The following is a 25,838-nucleotide window of genomic DNA, read 5'->3' on the forward strand; positions in this document are numbered from 1 at the left end:
TCTTTCTGATCAGGCGGAGAGCTAATCCCAAGAGGGAACTAAGGGTAGTCCAGGCCCCAGTGGATTGGATACCGAGGGCGTGAGAAGAGTAGGTAAGTGGTTGATCGAGCAGTGGTCATCCAGTATGGAATTTTTATGCTTTGTTTCATGTCATGGTTTTAAGGGACACTAGACCACATTTAGGTTTTCTAATAGTAAGGAAATATGCCATAGGTGCTGACCCAAAAAAAGTTAAGAGCTAGTTAGGGGTCGACCCAGGAACCGGGTCTTTCCGAAGAGGGGAATAATGTAGCGGCACCACTGTTTAGGATAGGGAAAGTTAGTTTTGTGCAATATTCTGAGCACAAGTTACAGCCAGGTGCGGGCCAGACAGCAGTGAGTTACGCATACCAACAGTTGGGAAGTAGAATAGAGGCCACAGGACTGTCAAATTGCTGAAAGAGTATACGTAGCGGTTTTGCATGTCGCAAATCACAGGCAGAAGGGGCCCACTGGAGTGTGTTATGAGTAAGCAATGCAAAGTGACACATATGGCAAAACAGAGGTGCACAGCCGTGTATAAATAGGTGCAGGTTTCCAACAAGATTCATTCAAGTGTGGCAGCTCTCCTGGACGGCGGGGCATGTCACACCACCAGTTACACGCAGCAGCAGATGGGGCGCCAGCGTTCCAGTCCATGGTGGGTCGCTGGTTCGACCCCTCTGAGGCCGACACGGGGTCCGTAGCCAGCCAGCGGCAGGCCACTCCACGGCTCACTACCACGGGCAGTCTTCCTGGCTTCCAACACACGCCAGAGGCATCCAGAGGTGAGAGCCGCAGATTCAGACTCCTGATTGTGGGCGCTTGTTGTTGCCGTGACCTTAGTCATGCCGGCGAGAAGCATGCAGCTGGCCTCCCAGGGCTCACACCAAGCAGCACTGAGTCGGCAGGGACGCAGACTGCCGAGTCAGCTGCCGGCATCCTGACGATGCCGCAACTCCACTGCTGTACAAGGGCGACACACAGCAGTGCATGCATGGGTCGCTGAGGCAGCCATCCCACGCCAGGCTGTTTCGCAGACGACGACGTGGTGTCCTCAGCATTGCGGGACCCAGTGACGCAGATTGAGAGGAGCGGGAGCACTGTAGTTGGAAACAATAAATCGCTTGGACGAGTGTTAATACGGTGCCTTCCATCTCTTCCTGCTACATTTGGTGTTGCTGTTACATTTGGTGGCAGAAGTTGCCACTACAATAGTGCATTTTTGACGTTTTACAAAATCTTCAATTTTGCGCTTAATTCATTCGGCACTGGAAAATGCTATGTAAACGATACATTATATTTGAGAACCTTGCATTGTTATTTTACTACAAGCCAAGTTTCACATTCGTTACAGCATTAGTTCCAGGAGATGCAAGAATGCAATCTTCAAAATTTTTTCGGTGGTCATTTTTTGGTCAATTTTACCCACAGTTTTCTGGTTCAATATGGCTTGTAAAATTCTTTTAATTATTATTCATAAGATAACACAAAGTTGAACAAGGTGGCCAAATTTGATTTCTTTACAAAAACTATTGTCCTAGATATTACAGTTCGCAAGTCGCCAAAAATTCATGGTAGCTCTGTGTGAGTTGTAATCAGTCCAGAAGTATTCAGCACACGGCGGGTTGGGCAGCGCGGGCTGCTCTGGTCCCGGCGGCGGCTCGAGGAAAGGAACATGATACAATCTGCTAAGTATCTCTTACACAGCGATCATGAGGATATGATTAGAATAAATAAAGCACGGACAGAGATATTAAAACAATCATTCTTCCCGTGCTCCATACGTGAATGGAACGGGCAGAAACTCTAATAACTGGCACAGTGAGATGTACCCTCTGCCATGTACCTCATGGAGGTTCACAGAGTATAGATGTAGGAGCTCTCCTGCATAGGTAAGCTCCTTCGTTCGAGTCCTGATCTGGCACACAATTTTAATCTGTTTATTTCTTTATACAGCAGCAAATTAACAACTTTATACAGAATGATGTCTCATTTTGAAGCAGTCAATCTAATGAATAAAGACAATTATACTACTCACTCAACTCCATTCTGAAACCGTGTGCTCAGTTTCATTAATGACAGCAATGTATACTGCTTTGTTACAATTGTGTTTTGCGTCGACCACAATAACTTCTGATAAACTGCAATCACTTCATCTTCAGTCACCTGAAAAATATATAAATTAGAGAGACTTACAAACTTCCATAAAGAATTCCTACAGTTTCATTTTCATACCAAAGTTGAAAACAGCATTCAGTTATTTTTCATTACATTAAGTCAACAAAAACAGGAACAGGAACAAACTGGCTACTGTGTATCAATAGGAAGTACTGAATGAACCAAAAGAGTACGGAACAAAACATTCATCTAGACATTCCGAAATCAGAAATGCGTCAAATTGATTCTATGAAGGATATAATGAATTGTGTCACCTTTGAGAAATTTTGAAAGGTGCATGAAACTCAGAACTGCTGTGTAATGTACTGTCCTTGGATGTCCACACGGAACCATTGAACTCAACTTTGCAAAATACTATATAAATCACCATCAACCAACTATTGAACTCACAACTCAGTATATTACACAGAAAAGAACATTTAAGGCTGGATACTTATGCATAGTCTCATTATCAGTCTGTGTTAAGAATTCTTAGCTGTCATCCTCATCTGAGTACATGGTTGAAAGTGGCATCAAATATCACTGATATGTCATCCAATTCCTGTACTGCAGGAGTGTCCAACTTTTTAACTTATCTAACCCACATCAGAAGAAAACGAGTATTTTGGGCTGCACATAATGTAACACTATCAAAAATTGCTGTGAGGGAAAAAGACAATGGTTGGAGGCCTACAGTTAGCACATTTAAGTAATTTAGAATTTATGGTTCTTTAATTGGAATAAGCATGCTGGACTTACATAGGCTGCAGTAGAAATTGCATACAAAAGTGAAACGGTTTCTCGAAAGCCTGTTATAGAGAAATTAGTGTTCACATGTGGTTCTTATTTCTGACAATGGATATGACATCAAATTAAACTTGTTATAACAAAATTACAGTACTGTTACATAGCAAAAATTGGCAGTAATTGCAATGTACATAAAGATTCCTAAGTTTTACTGACTTGTAGTGATCATAACTACAGTGGAAAAGGTTCTTTATCACAACTGTACAGAAATAAAATAACACAGAATTTCCTTGTATTTCCATCACTAATTTTATTATATGTCCTTAAGTCTATAGTTTCACAGTTGCAACTGAAGTAGCCATAAGATAACAGACTAGCATGTCTGACTGGTCAGCAGGTTACTGGAAATACTCTGGGGGTTCAAGTAAAGCGTAAATGGACATTATTATTATTATTGTTGTTTACCAATTGTGCGATAGATGCTCACTTCTTGGGTCGCACTGATATTTACTTTGGGCCACATGCGTCCTGCATGTTGGAGATCCCTGTTGCAATAAATGAGATGGTAGTTTCAGTTATGAATGGTCACTCAATGACAACTCTCCTGCATTCAATAGTGTCAATGTCTAGTGAATTTGCAGGCAGGACACAACTGGAATCTAGCATTCGCTGCATTTTGGGCTAGTGATGATTGAACAACTAACTTACTTGAAAATAATGGATACAGTAAGCGAAGAATTCATATAAGGGACACACAATAATTGACTTTATATAATGGAAAGGCAGATTATTTTTACCTAGGAACTCATACAGACTGTTTCATTCAGGGTCCAATCAAGATATTTGAATGTCATTTGCAACTGTGAATGACTGTTATTTAACACATACTGCAGTTGTCAGTTGTGGGATCTCTATTTACAACAACATGGATGGATAGTGGACTTCTATAAACAAATATGTTTGGCAGCACTGTAACTGCAATCAGTATCACCACAGAAATCAGCTACTTCTGATTTCTACATCAAGTAAGTCTTCAGTGTAGGAAGAACGGACATGCATGTGTTAGTGACCCAGTTATGGAGGTGCGTACAAGCCTTGTACCATTCATAAATCTTTCAGACCTCAAATGTCCTTTATACGACCGAACTATGCCCACTGCTACCACCAAATGGTAAGCAATGCTCTGTCAGGACCGTGTAGGCACGTCAATGGGAAAGAATAGCATAATCTAAACTATGATAACCAACAATAACTTTGCAGCACTTACGGACTCACCTTCACAGTATTTTCTTCTGTGGTGGGAGGACCATAAAGCAATTGATCACCGTATTCCCCTATACACCACGTTGCTACCTGAATAAGTGGTTGTCTATCTTGTGTGTCACGTTCTAGTGCTCGCCACACCTGTTCCACCATGTAGCCCTGCTGAGATGTTGACTCCGAGATCAGTTGGATGGTACAAGAGACAACATCATCACGGACATAATTACCTGCCTGAAAAGAGAGATTTAAAGAAAATGTTCCCATTAATAAATTTACACCAATTAAGAAATTGTGAAAGATGTTCTTCATGGTCCAAAAGACAATACAGGTTGATTTCACCTCAACTCAAAGAAAGTTTAACCACCATTATGCTTTACTACTACAATGGTCTCACACGAAGAAAGGTAAGTGTCCATCTACCAGTCTTCTCCTCCTTTTTGTTGTTTCACAGCAGATACACTGAAGACTGAAGTTTCTACCTTCCCACTTCTGTAAGAAACTTAACTTCCTTCAGTGGCTGATTGTGCTGCTCTTTCTGAGTACATTGTAACAAAATATACCTTTGCTGTCAATTTTAGGTTTTTCAAGAATGAAGGACATTAGCATCGCAACTTAACAGACATATCTCAGTGTCAAATCACTGTTGCATTTCAATGCAACAACACGGGAAAGTAAAAAACTGAAAACCAACAATAAAAATGGATATTTTTTTCACTGTTGACTCAATAGGCAAGTCATTAATAATCAATAAAATTCAATGTACACACCCTCATGGTTTCATTACTATAAGGGACAGTCAAATGAAGACAAGACAGATGGAAAACAGTATGTAAGGGCCATGAATACAATACAGCCCCACTTTTACATTCTCGGAATTAATGTTTTCCCACCGTTTACAACATTTTTTTTTATCGGTCCCATCAAATTTTCTATGCCCACAATGTTAATTTGCACCCGATTTTGCGTCAACATATTTATAATTTCCCGTGATTTACACATTACATAAAATTGTTTGTGGAGAAAAAACGATGTCGGTATGATGTTGGCCTTCCAGTAGTGTTTACTAATATTACGTGGTTAAGTTTCTTGACACCAGGGCACTGTACTCAGTTTATTTAAACTGGTGGACTTGTAATAGTTGGAACAATTCGTCTCGTATCTCCTGCCGCTACCAAGCTCTACTCGGCATGGTGGCTGATAGTAGTAACTAGGTTAGTTCGAATGAAGATATCATGACCAATCACAACCATTTCCAAACTGTTTCTACTGTGCAAACGCAATTTTGTGTTTGTTGTGATCGAGACAACTTAGTCAAACCACATTTAGCGTGTTTCAGCGTATGGCCACTTGGAGCACTAGTTGACATCTTCATTCACTTTGCGTTGCTCAAATGTTTTTAGTTTAAGCACAGTGCCAGTTACATAATTTATTCATGTTGAGTAAAATGTGTTTTGAGAATTTTTTCTCATTGTCAGCAGTATTTTTTGTTACACAAAGAAACAATGTGAATGACAGTTTTGTGTTAGTGTGTGTGTGTGTGTGTGTGTGTGTGTGTGTGTGTGTGTGTGGTTTTCCACAAAACTGATGAGGCACAGTACGTGATAACCTCAACAAGACAACTACAGTGCAAGATATGCAGAATAACAAATATTCAATCACCACACAAAATACTTACGTACATATTTGCACTTGACAACGAGAAAAATTCTTGAAAAGCATCATGCTAGCATGAAAAAATATGTAACTAGTGCAGTATTTCATTATTTAAATAATGAATGACAGCTGCACGCTTCCAAGAACATCGATTATGACATATGAAATTGAGTGAAATGTTCCTACTTCCCAGACACTTATCAGTTCCAGTTACATCAGCAGTTTTTATTAGATAATAAGCCTTCATTAGATAATAAGCAAGTCCCCGACACGTCTTTTGATGCCTGTTATGTACATATATCACACATAAAGTGCAAGGGGGTATCCTCGATTAACGTTTACAGCTTAAAACGTTATTTCTCACATTTTACATTTTCCCACAATTCACACAATTTTTTTCGAAGCCCCATGCGAAAGTGGGGTTTCACTGTATCTTTTTTCAGGGCTCCAAAAATATGGAGACGGTGTGGCGAGAGATTGACACTGTATGGAGTACATGTAAGGGCTTCCCAGCCAAACTTCTGCAGTGTAGTCGAAACAACTTTGGCAGCATGTGGGTGGACGTTTCATTGGCAGATTTTTTTCCGATTAAACTGCAGAAGTTCCGCTAACAAGCCCTTACACATTCTCCACACAGTGTTGACCACACCCTGATGATATATCCATATTTTTGGAGCACTGGAGAAAGACATTCATGACCTTCAATTTGCTTCGGATGAAGAGGTGCGTGCCTGGGTACAATCATGGCTTCATAGGCAACTGCAAACATTTTTCCATGGAGGAACTGACCGTCTGGTTTCACAATGAGATACATATATTCACAGTTATGGCGATTACTTATTTTTCCAGCTGACTCGTTTTCATCTGACTGCTCCAGTATAATGAGAAAACAAAGAATGAAACTTCTGAAAGTGCAAAATGATTTACTTAAACTATGAAATATTTGCACATTAACAATATTTGATATGCAAAAGAAACACATACTTACAAGATGCTGAAATTTGTACTGAAGGATTTTTATACACACAAATTAACTATAAATTAAAAATATCCTCCTACCTCCTATTTCTGAAGGAAGGACAAAAGGTTTGCAGAGATGCTCATCCAAATCCAGTGTCACATGAAGCCCTGACCTTGAGTACAGTGGTAAATTTTCGCCAACAGTAGTAATAGGGAAGCTCTGATTATTTCCTATCTCTAAATGAATCAACTTCTTGAGTGATCTCTAATACTGTTTCACAATAAGGGAAATGCCTGGATGGAGCAATATGTAAAATAAGGGAAAGGCACTTACCTATAATGGACTGATGTATGGTGGACAAAAACAAACAGAAAACAGCATTCACACTAGTTTTCATGCTCTAGCTCTTTCTCTAGAAATACCACATACATTCACACATCACAATCACAGACACCTAAACGCACATTCCTAAGGCAATGGAAAGATTAATTCAATTAATCTTGCCTGGCTACAGGAGTGTGGGCCTGCGTGTCTTTGGGGTTGTGTGTGTGTCGAGATGTGTGCTACTGTTAATATTGCATCAGTTATTTGGTACGCTATCTACACCTGTGTCAAGGGCAGGAGATGCAAAGAAGCTTTCCTGCAGCCTGTGACTGTTTCTGATAATATACATAATGCTGTCACAGCAAAAAAATAAGCATTTGCTGAACAATGAGTGTTTAATCACTTAATTTGTGACATCTTTACTATGCACCTGCTGCTTCTGTTTGACTAATTCAAAATAATACTACTTACTTTTTAACGGCTGTTGCTGGTGGTTCACTGTACTATAAAATTGTACCCTCACAAACACACGACACAGTTCTAACTTTGCGGTGGTTATGAATTATTAGAACAAATTTTGCACTACAGACTATTCCGTCCTTTTAAAAAAGCTATTAATAATTAAAATGTAAACAGCAATTTACATTTAGCTAAACCCTGGGATGTCTCATTTTTCTTTCTAATATGTGTTCTGAAGAGAAAAGCAAAGTGACTCCAACTGCACACTGGATCTACTACACTGAAATCTTTCATTTCATTATATGCTAAATTTGCAGAAATAGCCATTAAAAACTGTAACATTTTTCTGTGTTCACAAAGATATTTACTGCACATTCATCTATGCTTCAGATTATAAGTTTATGGCAATCACTACTGCATACTTAGACTGTTATGTCGTATTTTCTTCAATAATGCCAATGCAGAATCCAACAGTTAAAATTATGTTAATAGTAAAACTGACTCTTAAAATTCCTCCAACAGAATGCAGAAACAGAACTCCCACTTATTTTAAAATACAATGGAAAGAGTTCCATTAGTGGCACAAGGTTTCAAAATGAATGTAAATAAACCAGACAGCTTCAACTTGTTTAGAAAAGACACTACAACTGAAGAAACTCTAATGATATGTAGCAGCTGTACTAACCGCAACAAGCACTTTGAGCAAAGTATCCAGGTGCCACCGTTTGTTTGGTGCAAATCTCTCAGCTGAAAGTACTATGCTCGATGAACAGTGTGCCTTGAATTCTGGATCTGCTTTCTCCAAGAAAATTAACAGTTCTTTCATCATAGTTCGTATATTATTTGCATTCACTAGGGCAAAGCTCAATTCCAGTGCCCGTCGTCTAATAGACACATCTGGATCCTAAAACAGAGTAAAATAAATATTTTTTTCAAAATAGTTCTACATTTGTGATTGTAAATTTACACAAAATAATAATAACTAGAGATAAACATGATTTATCACTTGACGAAAATGTGGCACTGTCAGTAAGATAACGATGACACAGATGCTGACAATGATGAAAATGGGTATTTGCATACTTAAAATCACAGTAAGCCTTCCGTACACTCACAAAAAATGATAAAATGCCAGAAGCTTCTATATGAATAAATATAAAATGTTAACTATGGAACAAACAGCATTAAGTTGTATGAATGCAGACTTTGCTGGCATATACTACTGATGAAAAGCTCTCAGGTTCCAGCTGGGTGGCAGCATTACATAAATCCTTTAACATTCAGGCAGGTGAGAGGAGATGACAACCAAGACAAGGTCATGGAAGAAAATGAAAAAGAATCCACGAAATGGTTTTGGAAGCCAATCCTACTGGGCTTACCAAAAACAACCTTTACATACCAGCCTCATATTTGCGGGCGACCTCACGATACTTACAGATGACGAGGAGACTGCTGTCAAATGGCTCAAGATTCTTAAAGAATCTGCAGAAAAAGTAGAGTTACAATTCTCATTCGAGAAACTGAAATCTTATGTTCAAAGACAGAAATTGCTAGCCTGAAAACAATATATGGTAAAATCAACAGGGTCTCAAATTTTAAATACCTCTGAGAAGTCACTGAACTACAGGCCACAACAAAATCGCCTCCAAAAAAGTAAAAAAAATGCATTAGGCTTAGTCAAAAATATCTACAACAAAAAATCAATGTCAAGACGGATAAAAATTTCTCACTACAACAAAGTTGTAAAGCCAACAGTCATCTATGAAAGCAAAACACTGACACTTAACTGGAAACATAAACTTGAAAAAATAAAAAACACATTACAAAAATTTGAGGAACAGGACATATACAACATGATTACAGGCTACAATCAATCAAAATAACAGAACAGTTTTCAAACATCAAACCTGGCATTAAGAAAAGGTGAACAAAATTCTTTGGTAATCTCAACATACTTTTCCAGAAAAGCGGCTGACAAAAAAGATGACAGATTACATAACATCACTAAAAATTCAACACCTTGGCTGAACGAAATTCAAAAGGACCTAAAAAACGCAAGCATATGACAGACTGACATTTTAGAAAGAGGGACCTCCAGACACAAAACAGACAAATGGGAAGTTACATCAGAGCAATCAAAACAACAACAACAACAACAACAACAACAACAACAACAATAATAATAATAATAATACAGACCAAAGTGGTCAGAAGAATGTAAATAAGCTTTCTTGGAGAGAACAAAAGCCTACTGGAGCAACAGAAATAACCTAAGGAGAAGCTGACTGAGTTATTTGCATAACATCTTTCATTTATCAGAAGAAATTGATTTCGATGATGATGCTGATGATGACGATGACAATGATAATAATACTAATAATAATAATAATTTCATGTGGCTCAATGGCCTGGTGCAAGTCTTTCTACTGGACGTCACTTTGGTGACTTGTGTGTCTCTAGCCTAACCCAGTTATCCAACTGGACAAAGGAGACGTGAAGTCTGTTTAAGGTGGAATCTGTACAAAATGTTGTTTCTGATGATGTGTCACATCACTGAGAGGCAAAGGGCTGGTTAAAACCAATACTGAAATATCCATTGTCCGACTGAGATTCGACCCCGTGGCCTCTTGGTATCCAGGCACACGCATCCTCACTAGTTCACCAGGCCCGACATGGATGTAAATAATTCTTCTGAAGCTTCTGATGAATGAGTTTGTATCAAAAGATGTGTCACACCTGGCAATATCTCTAGTCTGTACTGACTTAGAAGCTGAAATTTTTTTTACACTTCCATGGGATCATAGACTAGTATTTGGCATATATTTCAACTTGATAATACCTCAATCCGTTCTTGAGAAAAAAGAATCTTTACATTTGAACAGACAGATAAACTGATAACAAAGCAATCCTATAAAGGTTCCTATTTTACTGACTGGACTATGGAATCTGAAAGATTTAACACAGTTCTGATTTAAAAATTTTATCAAACACAATTTATGGGTTTACCATCATCTGTCAGGTAGTACTCTGCATATTTTAGCAGTGGAAGATGTAAATGAGATCAGTTCAATCCAGATTTCTGAGAAGCAATAAATCTTGGATATATAAGGCAATTTCTGGGTAATAAAACCATCTCCATCAACTTCAGTACTATCAAATTTAGCAGTTTTTAAGATAGGTTTCCACAAATTTGCTAAATGATTCAAGTAAGCCTATTTCTGTAAAATTTTAGTATAGTATATTGAACACACAATACTGATAGAGGTTAAACAAAAGAAAGACAAAAGTATTAAGGAACAAAGGAAATGAGATTAGTGACACATATAACATAAAAATTGGGGGCTATGGTGCAAATGAAAATAAGAAATTCTTCAACCTCAGCAGCAAAATAACATGATGGACAAAGCAAAGAAGATGTAACAAGTAGATTAGCTCAGGCAATGGGCACATTCCTCACAAAAAAAAAAAAAATTTACTAATATTAAACATAGGCATTAATTTGTATCAACTAGAAGAAGAACAGGATGGTGGGACAGATGTTAAGACATCAGGCAATAATTTCCATGGTAGTAGAGGGAGCTGCAGAGGGGAAAAACTGCAAGGAAAGATCATAACACATGAAAAATAACTGAGGATATTGAGTATGAGTGTTGCTTTGCGTTAACCCAACAGAGAAAAATCACGGTAGGCCACATCAAACCGATCCAAACTAATCATAAACTGATTAAAATAAAAAGCAGGAGGGGACAGTAGTCTTTTGAGTGTGTAAATACCTCCATCAAGGAGTGATATTCATATTATTAGATAAGTAGACCTACCAACGAAATAACAGAACTAGAAAAAACAGACTAATAATGAAGACTTCTCCCATGGACCTCTTGTTAATTTATTGTATTATCTGATGATCTTTATGATCAATAGTGGATTTGATGATGCTACCCAAAGCAAATGCCAACATAAAAATATCTGTTTATATATATATATAAGTGCTGTGACACAACCTCTGCCAACTACTGTAGGAGAGATCTGATGAAAGTTTACTCAAATAATGAATGTCCATGCACTTTTAACAATTCAGTAGTTTTCAACACCTCAATGGGAATATGGCAAATTACAAGAATGACCACCAGTCAATTATGACATCAGGAAGGACAGAAATGTGAATTACTGTTCACAAAAGATTTCATTTTCTTAGCATCTAATTTACTAATTCAAGGTTTTTGTTGATTGTGTTATGCCATTTGTAACATACACTGTCATCTAAATGTGGGAGATGTAAGCAAGAAGGGGTACCAATGGAAGTAAACAGCTGGTAAAACCACACCAACACTTTAATAGATTCTTGTAAAAAAAAAAAGGAATCTGAGTTTCATCTAGCACTCAGTATATTTATGCAACAAACTAAATCTCCCCCATCAAACATTAACACAAATGAATTTCTTTAAGAGGGTGCTTGAAATTATGTGACCTTTACCCCTTCATTTTAATGACTGTTTCCTCTAGAGCAGTGGTTGTCAAACATTTTTACTCAAGAGCCAATACTGATATTGTGGGCTGGCACATCAATCCAAATATGTGCCAATTTTATTATTAATCTGTAACCTACATAAATTACTGTGTTAAGAGCCCCCAAGTCACCAGCTGTAGTAATGGCACAATTCTTTGGCCACCAGCCCCTCAAGTACCGAGTATTAAAAAGTCGGTAGCTTTCTGAACACTTTCTGTTGACTACCCTCGGCAACTCCAAAGTTGTGACACTGTAAATCACCTGGCGAAGTGGAGGTGTGTTGCCTGTGAGGAGTTGATTAACAGATTAATAACAGTAATTGTTCTGTAATATTGCATTATCCAGTAAGAGAAACAGTCATAAATCTTTACTAAAAGTTCTGAATGACATTTTTCTTCTACTTTGTATTTATATGTCTTTAATTTAATTTCATATTTATTGCTACAGTTGTGTACCGCGTTTTAAGATGACCTCTATAATGCACATCCACAAATCCATGTTGCTTTCATCTGAAATTTATACTGCAGCATGTGATTGGCTTGAGGAGCGCGCGCGCGCTCACACACACACACACACACACACACACCTGTGAGTTGTCAGCACTGGAAGGTAAACATGTAAATATTCCCCTTATCATGTCTCCTCATCTCCCTATGATAAGCCTACCTGCTCCTACACTCAGCTTGAGCCTTGAAGTGACCAGCCAGCTTTTTGTACACCTACTGTAAGCCTTCCTGCATATTTTTGATTTGTGAAGGGGTCAGATGCAGACAACAACTGAAAGTGTTAAGCACTTATTCTTTACCAGTTTTGGACACATGTGTTATCCTTCCTCAGAACTTATTAAATGTTAACACCTGTTACAAATGGAAATTTATATTCGAAACTGGTATAGAACAAATATTTACTATTCACAACTGTAAGCTCTGCCTGACACCTTCATCAAAGATTCATTGTTGTGCAGCCGCTGACAGTTATCAGCCAAGTTTATGATATTAAAATCCACCAATGAAGGCAATGTGAATTTTAAACTACCACAAGCTGATTTGACAACAATTAGATTTTGAAGGATGTATTCATGGCTGTAGAGTCTTGGTGCACACCGTTTTCACAACAATTAGATTTTTAGTGATGTAATCACGGAAGTTAAGGTTAGGCACTGACTGGAATAATAAAGGGCCAACGATGAGATTTATCACTGGCATAACTTCACCAAATGACTGTCCCCACACATCCAAATGCAAAAAATGGAATTAAGTGCTGCTGATTAATTTTCAATAAATAAAAGAAAGAATGCAGTTTGTGTATCTAAGTCCAGTCCACCTTATCCCTGTGAAGGTACAGCTCACCTGTTGTGCATAGTTTTATAATGTTCACGTCACTTGACAGGTGCATATGAAAAGTTCAGGAAAGGAAGACTCATTAGTAACTATACCATTTTGAGTCAGTATAAACACACATCTGGGATCAGTGTATTTTGTCCCCCAAGTTGATTTCACAGTACTTTTATGCAACGTCAGGAGTTGTATAATTAAAAAAATTATGTGACATCATTTAAATGTCCTCTTTATTCTAATGTCACAAGTCTCAACCTTCTAAACTGACAGAAAACTGATGAGCCCTTTCATTTTCGTTAGCCTTCACACACAGTGGTATGTAAGAAAGCTACAGATTTGTTCGCGAATCTGGATTTTTATTCATTAGAACTCTAACGGAAACTTAAGTACGGAAACAAAACTGTTAATTACTGTGGCTTGCAATTAATTACTTTTTTTGGCTATTGCACATTGCATCTTTAATACGACTGGAAGGGAGCTGGGGTGTTGGTAGGTCAAGGTTCAACATGTTCAGGTGGCACAGGGAATGTAGGGAAAATAATACGTGAAAATATATGGAAGTGAGCCCACCACATGCATTCTGCATTAACATTTTTTTATTTATTTTTCTTCTTGATCTTATTGCATTTTCACATTGATTTTAGTTCATTTTTGCCTTTTGGTATTGGTCTTAGTCCCTAAGGTTTCATCTTTTTTCCCCCCACGCTTCATCCATAACATCCTTTTTGTGATTTTCCCCATGTATTTTTGCATGGTTTTTATCCTTCTTCATCGATACTCGTTGCTTCCATCAGTGCCAATACAGAAAAGTTTCTGTATCCCTAGCCAGAACACAGTTCCACATACTGTTCCTGCATTGTTGACTAGCTAGTGGAATCCCCCAAATGGCCTTACCATTAAATTACCCATCAACAGCTGCAACCCCTCCTCCCACAATGACCTCCATCTATTGAGATTCTGCCAGTCCATAGCTCTCACCAATCTAGTCCTGCAAAACCATGTGAATCATGAGCCAACCTCCTTGCAATACCATCTCGCCATCTGTAAAATTTTCCTGCTCTGCAAACCCAAATTCTTACATCCCATCTCGCGCAATGAAACACTTCCCCTCCTGGAACTAGAGCACCATGCATAATGTCAACATGTTCACCTTATACCCCTGCCTCGACCCATCACTATCCACCATCACTACAACAGCCTCCAACCCCCCCCCCCCCCCTCCCCCACCATAGCCAATAAATCCTGCCTTGTAGACCTATTCCATTTACCATACCCTCAGAAACTCACTTCCACCACCATACAGAAATCAGACCTTGTACAGGGTCCTGAAACTTTCCTCCAAAAGCCTTAGACACACAGAAGCATCTGTCCTTTCCAATGGCTTTACCTTTTGCCAGTATCCCAAATTCAATCAAGCTGGACTCGTTAAAGATCCTCTCTCCTTCTTCTGGTGCCTAAAGAAAGAACTACAATCCACCACCTTTTTTTTAAAAAAAAGGGAGAGAGAGAGAGAGAGAGAGAGAGAGAGAGAGAGAGAGAGAGAGAGAGCTGGTCCAAACCTAGTAATCCTACCTGCAAACAAAGGATCCACCATTGTGGTTCTGAACCGCAGGGATTACCTGACTAAAGGACCCCACCAGTTGCCAGATTCAACAACTTACAAACACTGCCACAGTGACCTCATTCCAGAAATTCAACAGGATCTTCAGTCTCTCCTAAAATCCTTTGGTTATTCCAGAAACCCACTCCCCCTCCCTATACTCCTTTTCTCTACATGCTTCCGTTAGTCCACAAACCCAACCACCCAGGACACTCAAACCATCCCATAGACTAACATCTTCACCCTATTACTCTAACCTACCCTCCCACATAAAAGACGCGAACAATTTTCTCCACAGACTCTCCTAAGTTCCTGCTCCTTTACCACGCGGCGGCCCGCTTGTCACGATTGATGCCACCTCCCTTTACACTAACAGCTTTCAATGCCTGACTGACTCCAATCCCACAACCTCCTTCCTGGTCACCATGGCCAACTACATCCTCACCCACAACCATTTCACATTTGAACGCATCACCTACAAACAAATCTGTGGTACAGCAATAGGCACCTGCGTTACACTATCCTATGCCAACCTATTCTTGGGCATCTAGAGGAATCCTTCCTAATCACCAAAAATCCCCAACCCCTGCTTCCGATTAATTGATGACATCTTTATGATCTGGACTGAGGGTGAGGACATCCTATCCTCATTCCTCCAGTACCTCAACACCCTTTTCTGCATCCGCTTCACTTGGTCCTCCTCAATATAACGAGCCACCTGCCTCTATGTTGAACTCCACTGGAAAGGTGGCTATATCAGTACCTCCATGCACATAAAACCTACCAACTACCAACAGTAATTCTACTTCCACAGCTGCCACCCATCGCATATCAACAAATCCCTTCCATACAGCTTAGTCACTGATGGCTGTCACATCTATAGTGACAAGCAGTCCCTCTCCAAATACATCAAGGGTCTTTTGAGACCTTCACTGACCAAAATTACCCTCCCAACCTTGTACAGAAACAGATTTCTAATGCCTTGTCTCTCCAGTCACCTAGCACCCTGCACATACCATCTGGCCAACCCCAAAGGAGCAACCCCTCGTGACTTGATACCACCCAGGACCGGAACAACTGAGGAACTCATATTCTCTGCCAGCATTTCAACTACCTCTTGTCGTGCCCTGAAATGAGGAATATCCTACACACTATCCTTCCCATACCTCCCACAGAGGTATTCTACTGCTCATCGAAAATACACAATATCCTTGTCTGCCCCTGCCCCTACCCCTTGTCTCATGACTCATACATCTGTAATAGACCTAGATGCAAAACCTGTTCCATACATCCTACCACAACATGTCCACCAGTCTGGTCAAAATCACCACCTATCCCATCAAAGGTAGAGCTACCTGAGAAAACAATAAAGTGGTTTATAAAGTAAACTGCAAACCACTGTACTGCCTTCCATGTGAGCATGACTATGAATAATCTGTCTGCATGAATAGCCACCAACAAACTTTGACCAAGAGCCAGCTGGACCACCCAGCTGCTGAAAAAGCTGCCCAACACTTCAATGATTGCTTCACAGCCCGTGCATCTGAACCGTTCCTACCAACACTGGCTTTTCTGAACTGTACAAGTGGGACCTCTCCTTGAAATATATCCTATGTTCTCTTAACCCCTCTAGTTTCAATCTCCACTGGTCCCTTGTCCTGCACCCATCTATCTCCTTCCCTGCTCCCATTCCAGCACTACACAACCTTCTATTTCACCAATACACCCAACCAGTCTTTTTTCCCCCCCTCTAATTTCCTGCTCCCTATCCCTCTCCCCAAAGCTCCCGACTGCACTTAGCAACCTTACCCTGTCTGCATCACATCCCTGCTTGCTCCCGTAAGCGGTACTACAACTTACCCCTCCCATACCCTGCTATCCTTGTCTCAGCCCACACTCAAGATTGCTTCTCCCACTAGGTGCAGTTGCTGACAGTCGGGTGGCCAGGAACAGTTGTCATATGTGTGTTGTGCTTCCATGAATGTGTGTGTGTTTTCTCGCACTTTAGAAGGCCTTTTGGCCAAAAGCTCAAATTTATAGCAGTCTTTTTGTGTGCCTGTCTATGACTGAACATCTCCTCTAGATGGTGACTATTAATTTATACTTTTCATAATATTCTTGTTATTTCATCCTGAATTTTCCACTGTTTGACCTTGTTTGTTTGTTACCGAGCTAGAAAACTACACTCTTCAGAAGCACTTAATGTTAGTTGACAATTTTGATTTGTCTGTTAGTAGTTTGTGCATATTATTGTAAAATACAGCTGAGAACCATGGGCAGCATAAGTATTTGATCTGGGCTGAATGTGGCCTGCAGGCTGCAGTTTGACGACCACTGCTCTAAAGTATCATAAATATTGGTCCAACTGATGTGACAAAGGGCCATTTGTCACACGAGTATTATGAAAAACAGTACACAACTTACAAACCTTTAGGCATTCCAGAATAGTACTTCGATGTCGCTGTACAGCACTTGTATCAATGTACACAGTTTTTAACAATGTATTTAAAGCAACATAGCGGATATTTTTATCATTGTTCAGTAAAAACCTTCCTAAAATGTTGACAGCCAATACCTGAAAAAATTGAAACCTTTGAAAAGATAGTGGTTATAACATTCTGAAGGATTGCTCTACAAATTTTACTACACTATTTACTTAGTACACAGATAATGTAAAGAACACTCACACGAAGACCACTCTCTGACTTTATATCCATAATAGACAACACAGTTTCATACAAAATGGTATTTCCCACATTCTTGCTTGTTTCTGTGTTTGTTGCTACTTGGGCCAGAATATCGTTCATAGCTTCTGAGGCTTCGGCATCATTTTTGCCCAATATTCTTAAAAGTCTAAGTATTTTCACCTAAAACAATCAATAAAAATAACATATTACTTATGTGGCTCTTAGTAAACTTAGCAGCTTAGTGTGATTATTCCTTGTGTGATGACAGAATCACTTGCCATTGGGTGAAATTATAGTACCACCGATGAACATATATAAAATTAAAAGGGATGCACTACGTAGCTTTCAGAATTAATAGTTCCTTATTCAAGGAGGGGAGAAGGGTATGTTTGGGAAGGTTAAAACAAGGAGGAAGTAACTCAGACCCCAGGATGAAATAGGCCCCCTATTGTGAAGGTGTAGGTACACAAAGAGCGAGGGAGGGACAAGGGACATCAGAGATAGTACAGTAGTAAGCACTGCATCTGCTTCAGTCCAGAAACGGTAATGGTAAGAGTGAGAAATAGAGACATATTAGGGAAGCGAGAGTGCGAGAGTGAACACACACACACACACACACACACACACACACACACACACCATACCGTATTTACTCGAATCTAAGCCTCACTCGAATCTAAGCCGCACCTGAAAAATGAGACTCGAAATCGAGGAAAAAAAATTTTCCCGCATCTAAGACGCACCTGAAATACAAGGGAGAGAAAAGTTTTAGGCCTCCAAATTGAAACAAAGTTGTCCATTGTAATATGAGACACAATTTAGGTCAAATGAATGACGATACAGCTACAGTAGTTTGGTTCGAGTCGTAAGCTTAGCAGTTAAGCTTTACCAGGTAGCCATTGCTATGCGTCAGGCGCTCCGTCCATATTTATAAGGGTACCCTTCCTTTTTCACGTGCTTCATCTGGTTTGAATCGATTGCTTATTTTTCTTTGATCAGATAAGTGCTGTTCTCTTTGTTTCTAGGTGTTTACGTCACTCTAAGCTCAAAATGCGTTATTGTACTGTGTCATGCATTGTTTGTCGCATTCTGATAATGTGTGTTTACGACCTGTCGCTGCTCGCAGCATGGCTTGCCTTTGTGCGGAGGAATTGTCTCATTAGCAAAACAATGCCAAGAGACTGCTATTTGTTGTCACTTACACTGGTGCTTTCTTTGATAATGATCAACAAGAACCAAATAATAGACTGCGTATGATAGAAGATGTTCTGAAACGAGAGTTTAGCTAAAATTTTTCGCCGTTTGAAAATCTTTGCAGACGCCTCTTTTGTACATTACATTCTGCACAGAAATTAGAGTCATCTTAGATCTAATAATCTAGTCAATTGCCGTGCTTCATTTCTGACTGTATCACTATTAGGCATAAGAATAATACGAATATAAACATGACACGATATGTATATTCTTCCACGTTTGCTGTTGTCTCATTCTAGTTTCGTAGTTTATTACGCAGGCAGGATTTAAATGAGATAGCAGCAAACACGAAAGAACACATGACAAAATGTTTATATTCGTATTATTCTTATGGTGAAGAGAATACTGCATGTGATTCACAATTCATAAAAGTTCCTATTAGCAACCATCTCTTCTCAAAAGTAGGAAAAAATTCAGAATGTAGAGTTGGCCATATTGACAAACATCCCAAACAGTCTTGCCAGTCGGATTCTCATACAACATTCATATGCTGCTGCATTCAAAGATGTACAATACGGAATTTTTATTTACTTTGTTGGATAATGTATGAAAATGCAGTGGTCGAAACTCGGGGCGGAGAAAAAAAGCTCGTCTTTCACCTTTTTTTAAATTTATTTACTGACTCAGAGGTTTTGGCGCCAGTATTTATCTTAGTGCCTGCAAAGCATGCCTGTGTAGCGCTACATATATTTGACGGCAGAAGTTAGTTGTGGCGGCACCTACCAACATTTTTCAGAACTTCCGCTTACTTTGCACTCGATTCTAAGCCGCAGGCAGTTTTTTGGATTACAAAAACCAGATAAAAAGTGCGACTTAGATTCGAGTAAATACAGTAAATAACAGGGAGGGAGGTGGCAGTAATATGTCAATGGAGACAAGTGCAGCGGGGTGTTGGGATGTTGGGGTGTGTTGGAGGGTAAGTTTCCATCTCTGGAGTTCAGGGAAACCAGTACTGGGCAGAAGAACCCAAAAAGCCTGTTTCGTGTAGCAATCAGGTCCCTTCAAGTCATTCTGTAGACCATGTTTGGCAACAGGATACTGGGTGTCCACAAGATGGACTGTTTTTCTACACACGTTCGTTTGCTCACCCATTTTCAGTGGTGGTCATGCTTAAAGAAAACACTATGCATTGGACATAAGATACTTTATCAACAATGCAAAGTTTCTCTGTCTTTGAAATTGTAGGCTTTGTCAATCATGAGTCTGAAGTAGGTGGTAGTGATTGGGTGTATAGGGCAGGTTTTACAGCGTAGGCAGCATGGGTAGGAACCTTGAGGTAGGGAAAATGGTTTGGGAATGTTACAAGATTCGACTATACTGTTAGAAGGACGGCGTAAGTGGCAGTGGGTTGTGTTAGGATATCAGCAAGAAAAGATCTCATTTAAGGGCTGACCCAAGATAGTCACAGCCTTTTCAGAGTACAGTATTGAGGCCTTTGTGTGTGTGTGTGTGTGTGTGTGTGTGTGTGTGTGTGTGTGTGTGTGTGTGTGGGGGGGGCGGGGGGGAGGGGGGGGGGGGCACCAAACAGCAAGGTCCTCGGTCCCATCAGATTAGGGGAAGATAGGGAAGGGTGCCCTTTCACAGGAGCTGTTCCAGTATTTACCTGAAGTGGTTTAGGAAAACCATGGAAAACCCTGAATCATGATGGACGGACATGGGTTTGAATCGTCATCCTCCCGAATGCGAGTCCAGTGTGCTAACCTCTGGGCCACCTGGCTTGGTATATTGAGGCCTGGGTGGTACTGAGTGACAAAGGGGATGCTTCTAAGTTTTTTGGATGTGATAACTGTACTATTAGGAGGGTGAGATGACTATAATGACCAGGAGTTCTGTTTGTAAATAAAACCTATGTGATAGCTGTTGAAGGAAACCTGATAAGACCTATGTGATAGTGGTTGGAGAAGGAAGCCTGGGAAAGGCTGTTGGTGTAGGTGTTGAGGAATTCGGTGGTGGAGCAGGCAAGTTTGTCATGGAAGCAGAGACTTTAGGGACAGGAACGTGTTATGTGGAAGGGATGGCAGCTACCAAAGTGCGTTCCTTTTACTGATATGTGCTTCTGCTAGTCATACTACACATTTTGCCTCTTCAAGGTAGGTAATCGCCACTAGGTCTGTCTCATTTATTAGTTTCCAAGTTCACTTTATTCATCATATAATGGTTATGTATGAAGCCTGTCATCGGGTGAATATGAGGTTACTAATCACATAGTAGATTAAAACTTAATTTTAAAATTTTGTAAAACTGTGTGTGTGTGTGTGTGTGTGTGTGTGTGTGTGTGTGTGTGTGTGTGTGTTGGGGGGGGGGGGGGGGGCGGCGGCTTCATTTTAATACTTTATGGGACACAGTTAAATATCTAAGAGGAGAAATAGTTTGCTGTAACACAGTCATAGTTAAAAGTAAACAGCTGCTTCCAGTAAACACAAAAATTACTGTACACTTACCTGCAGAAATGGATCACTAACACCTGAAACGTCATGTTCAGGGGAATAACCAGCCAATATTAAATTCTTCAGAATTCGTACTAAATTTGGTACAATCTGAAATCAGAGATAGCATTATTACCAAAAGATATTAAACAAATTACCACCTTTTTGGTGCAGAAACTGAAAAGCTTCTACCAAGTTGAGTGAACACACTGTATGGAAACGAAACAACAAGCAGAAATAATTTGTTGGTCTAAGTCACAAACAGCCAACATAATCGTCAAATACAATGCACGGCCACGTTAATCCTAAATATTCTAAATGAGCCCCAGATCTGTCCTTCAGACACATATCACATATGGTTTTCAGTTAATATAATTTTATAGAGCTATTACCATTCCCACAATGAGAACTGTGTCACATATATGGATGAGAACCCCGGCATCAGGAACAGGTATAAAAATTCGTGTAAACATAGTATTTGAAGACAGAGAACAATAAATACCCACAGTGAGCAGTGTTAAGTAAATTCAAACAGATATATGCACTAACAGCACAATCTAAAAAATCTAAATATAAAACCAGTAAATGTGTCAGATCCAAAGTTAAAAAATATTACTAAAGGCAAACAGAAATTACAAAACTTGGTGAAAATGACGTAGGTTGTTATTCAGTGGCTCATAATTGGTAAGTGCCAGACTCTAAATTCAATGGTTCAGAGTCTGGTCCTAGGCTAGTCCTGGGATTGTTTATGCCACTTATCAATTGTCACTTCTTCCACTTCTGGCAATGAATTGCAGAAGTGCAAAATGTCAGTGGTTCAGAGTCTACACTGAACTGTCAAGACTCCAATAATGGGCCTATAAATTCAAAGTTTGGAGGAAGGCAAGGCCACTTCACCTCCAATACGACTATACCTAGTAAAGTAGTGCAGTGTCCAAACTAACAGTCACACTGAAGACAGCTTTATCTTTAGTATTATAACGATAACACATTGCATCCGTAAAAAAAAATAAAAAATCTCTACAATCACAGATAACATTTCCAAAGTATAATGTCATAATGTTTTGTTGACGGAGAGACCAGCATAGATTTGGATCCAGAGGAAAAGGGAAGGGGAAGGGCCAGCCTTTAGCAGCCAAAATAACAGTTCTGGCATTACACCAACAATTAAGGAAAAAAAGGACAGAAATTATAACCACAGGCTGCTGACTGGCAATTTAAACTCAGCTGCTCCCTACCAAAGAGGCTGTGCCACACATTATTTAAATTTAGAGAGTGCTATGAACACAATCATGAGACACATATATATGTGCAGACAAGCTGGAATGCTGGATGACATATCGTTTAAAAAATTCACTTAAAAATTATACAATCATTTTAATTAATAGTATCATATTCATTAGTCTCTACAATGCATGGTTTTACCAATAACTAAAGCCTACATGATTTGCTGACATAGAAAACAAGGGTGGCTGAAACAATAACACCAAATCACACAGACAATGAACCATGTTAAGCAAACAAGAGAAGAATAACCTAATGCCAGTACTTTTTGAAATTCCTTTCCACCTGTTTTCCATCTTACTAGGCGCAATAGTGTTAGTTCATTATTACAATTAGAACATCTCCATCCTATGAACTTTAAAATATTTTCTTGTATTTTGTCATTGCCATTCAATTTAAAAGCACCTCAAATTTTCTGCTTCTTTACACTCTCATTTATTCACAGCATATTAAGTTTTGCTAATAAGAGTAGGGGCTTCTGTGCTTCATTTTTGAACCTTTTTCTCATGTAAACTAAGTTCTTCAGCATATAAAAAAACTGGCAACTCTTTCAAAACACTGCCATTAGTGTGTTATTACAAGTCTTACAATAAAGATACCTGATCCATGCAGTGTATAATGCAGCTATCACATCTCTTTCATTGTTAGAACGAGTGTTAAGCACAGGTTAACAGTATGTGGGATCCAAGTCACACCAGGAAATAGAAAACAATGGAATGAACTGAAAACTCTTGGCACTGTTTTGATTTTTTATGATTAGTCATTCTGTTGCAGCAATATTAATGTTTCTACTGCTACAAATAATGCTCAAAATGACGAATGGCATCTTAGAGGCAAGCATGCAGCTGTTAACTGATGGAACCCAAAATTCTTTTACGCAAGTAGTCAGAAAAGTACACAACAAAATGTTTTTGTACCATAAGATGTTCTGAATCATCTGCTTGTCCAGATCTAAGTCAGTCTGATATTATGTAATTCCTAGCTCCTTGTGTGTCATTCAATCTGACACTGCTTTGGTGACTTGTGTACCTATTTCTCCGAATATTTTACAGAAGCAGGTTTTCATAACATGGCCTCATGAGGCTGGGTGCCCACAACTGCAAACCTTCCCATCACAAAAATATCTGAGGAGATCATCACAATTCAATCCTGGTACCTTCAAAAAGTAACCAGCAATGCTAAGTGCTGGACCAAGGGACCATCTGAAAGAAAATGCTTATTCACAACCCATTTCCATCACAGAAATATTCCATTAAGTACCCTGGTACTTTTGAAATATGAGAGATTGCTGAAAATAATCTTCCCACCTCTACTTGAATGTCCTTTATACACAGCTTTTCAGTCATCTCACATAATGCACACTGTACTTAGCAACACTAATAAATTTGTAAGTAGTAGATGAATAATCCATTAAACAGGCAAACATCTACTACACATCATGCACTATATTTTCTTTGACCACACAAAATACCAATGAACAATAATGCAGGGGAATGCATAAACATGCCAAGTCCAAGCACAATGTGAAAACAATACAGTGAACTCATGCAAGTGCTGAGAAGGACTTGAATTAAAAAGAAACACAAACAATAGCAATTTTGCAATAAAACAAAATAAAAAATCCAAAACATGCAGCCCTTTGCAGTTCTGCTGACAAAAGGAAATTGGTATTATTTGTATGTTAAAATGTAGATGACAGGAATTTCAGAAATTTAGTTAATTTTTGGTAAAGCATACTACATATGTAAATTATTCTGCATAGATTTTATATGAATCCAATTTATGTTTGATACATAGCTGAAGTAAACAACGGAAAATGTCTTACTACTGAGCAGAGTTGGTTTTTTTCAACTGCTAGTACCAGCAGAAAAATAAACTTCACAGAAGCAATATGATCAACCCTGCCTTGCACAGTGTAAGCAAACCTCCAATCAAATACTCCACATCTACATAAGGAGCAAAATCTAACAATTTTTCCAAGAGGTCAGGACAGGTTCAGAAATTCTAGGCATCTGTTCAGGTCATACACGTTATGAGCAACACTTACATTCAAATTATACAGGCAGAAGCTCTTTAAACTGTGTCATCCTACCAAATGCCTTGAGATGAATAATGCTACTTTCCCCACTCTGCTAATATGATTATTCACAAATCAGCGCCACATTTATCGGGTGTTAACGTTCTCAAATAATACTAAAGAGTGAAACAAAACTAGTTACATCCACAAACTTTAACAACAATAAAAGAGAATAAATTCTTAGTTTCCAGATTATTCTCACACCACTGTGTGCCACTTTAGACTTCCCATTATCACATATTTTACCTTGTTGCTCCTTTCATTCTGTAACCCCTCATTTTACAGACTTTGTTTATGTTTATCAATTTTTTAGCACCTACCCAGTGACACACAATTTCCCTGACACCCTGCATATTACATTGATTCCCTCTTTCAAATTCTTCAAACCCTAGTATTTAATCACCTCAGTCAAGACTTGGAGTAAGAAGGGTGGCAGTATGTGCTACTTACTTCAACAAAATGTTCAACAGTTCAATAGAGGAGCAAAAGTGTCAACACCCTGTTTGTAACACTATTAGTTCAATTACTCATAATGACTATGACAAAAGATAAAACACATGTGAAGCTATAGAATGTGTCCCCACATGTAGCATGAATTTCCAGCAAAAGCAGGAAGTCTGCCAAACATAACAGTTATCACCTCTTTTGACATTAATCACAGTGACTTGGTCTGTGCCAGGATTATTTTCAAATAATTGCCTGACATAACAATAATTAAGCAACAGGATAGCCACACTACATTTGTGAAAATAACATCATATTTCTTAGATTCAGAGAAGGTGAAACATTTTCCTTATCAGTTTGGATTACAGTTGGGAGTTCAAAGGAACAATAAACAGACGGTCTGGTGTTGAAGGATAGAGAGCAAACCTAATAACATCACTCTGAACATTTCAGATACCTTGAGTTCTACAAACACACACACACACACACACACACACACACACACACACACACACACACACACACACACACACTGGAAATGAAGTTGGTAATTGTAATTTTGGACACTTACTTTTCTTTGGGAATGTGCTTTATAATGTCTGATTTTGGCACTGAACTGATACAATAAGCACCACTG

General features: G+C 39.0%; 1 protein-coding gene across 5 annotated transcripts in view; it reads right to left on the minus strand.

Annotated features, from left to right (window-relative positions):
* Positions 1-25,838, minus strand: part of LOC124791610 (AP-1 complex subunit gamma-1) — a 177,979-nt gene that overhangs the window by 39,622 nt on the left and 112,519 nt on the right. For all 5 annotated transcript variants that reach the window (XM_047257877.1, XM_047257875.1, XM_047257874.1 and 2 more), the window contains 6 exons: positions 21,412-21,507; positions 17,717-17,896; positions 17,458-17,604; positions 8,271-8,489; positions 4,201-4,419; positions 2,060-2,187 (listed from right to left, as the gene is read on the minus strand). In XM_047257877.1, coding sequence (XP_047113833.1) covers positions 2,060-2,187; positions 4,201-4,419; positions 8,271-8,489; positions 17,458-17,604; positions 17,717-17,896; positions 21,412-21,507 — 989 coding nt within the window. The remainder of the gene's footprint in view (positions 1-2,059; positions 2,188-4,200; positions 4,420-8,270; positions 8,490-17,457; positions 17,605-17,716; positions 17,897-21,411; positions 21,508-25,838) is intronic.

This window comes from Schistocerca piceifrons, chromosome 1, assembly GCF_021461385.2.
Source record: "Schistocerca piceifrons isolate TAMUIC-IGC-003096 chromosome 1, iqSchPice1.1, whole genome shotgun sequence".
Taxonomy (NCBI): domain Eukaryota; kingdom Metazoa; phylum Arthropoda; class Insecta; order Orthoptera; family Acrididae; genus Schistocerca; species Schistocerca piceifrons.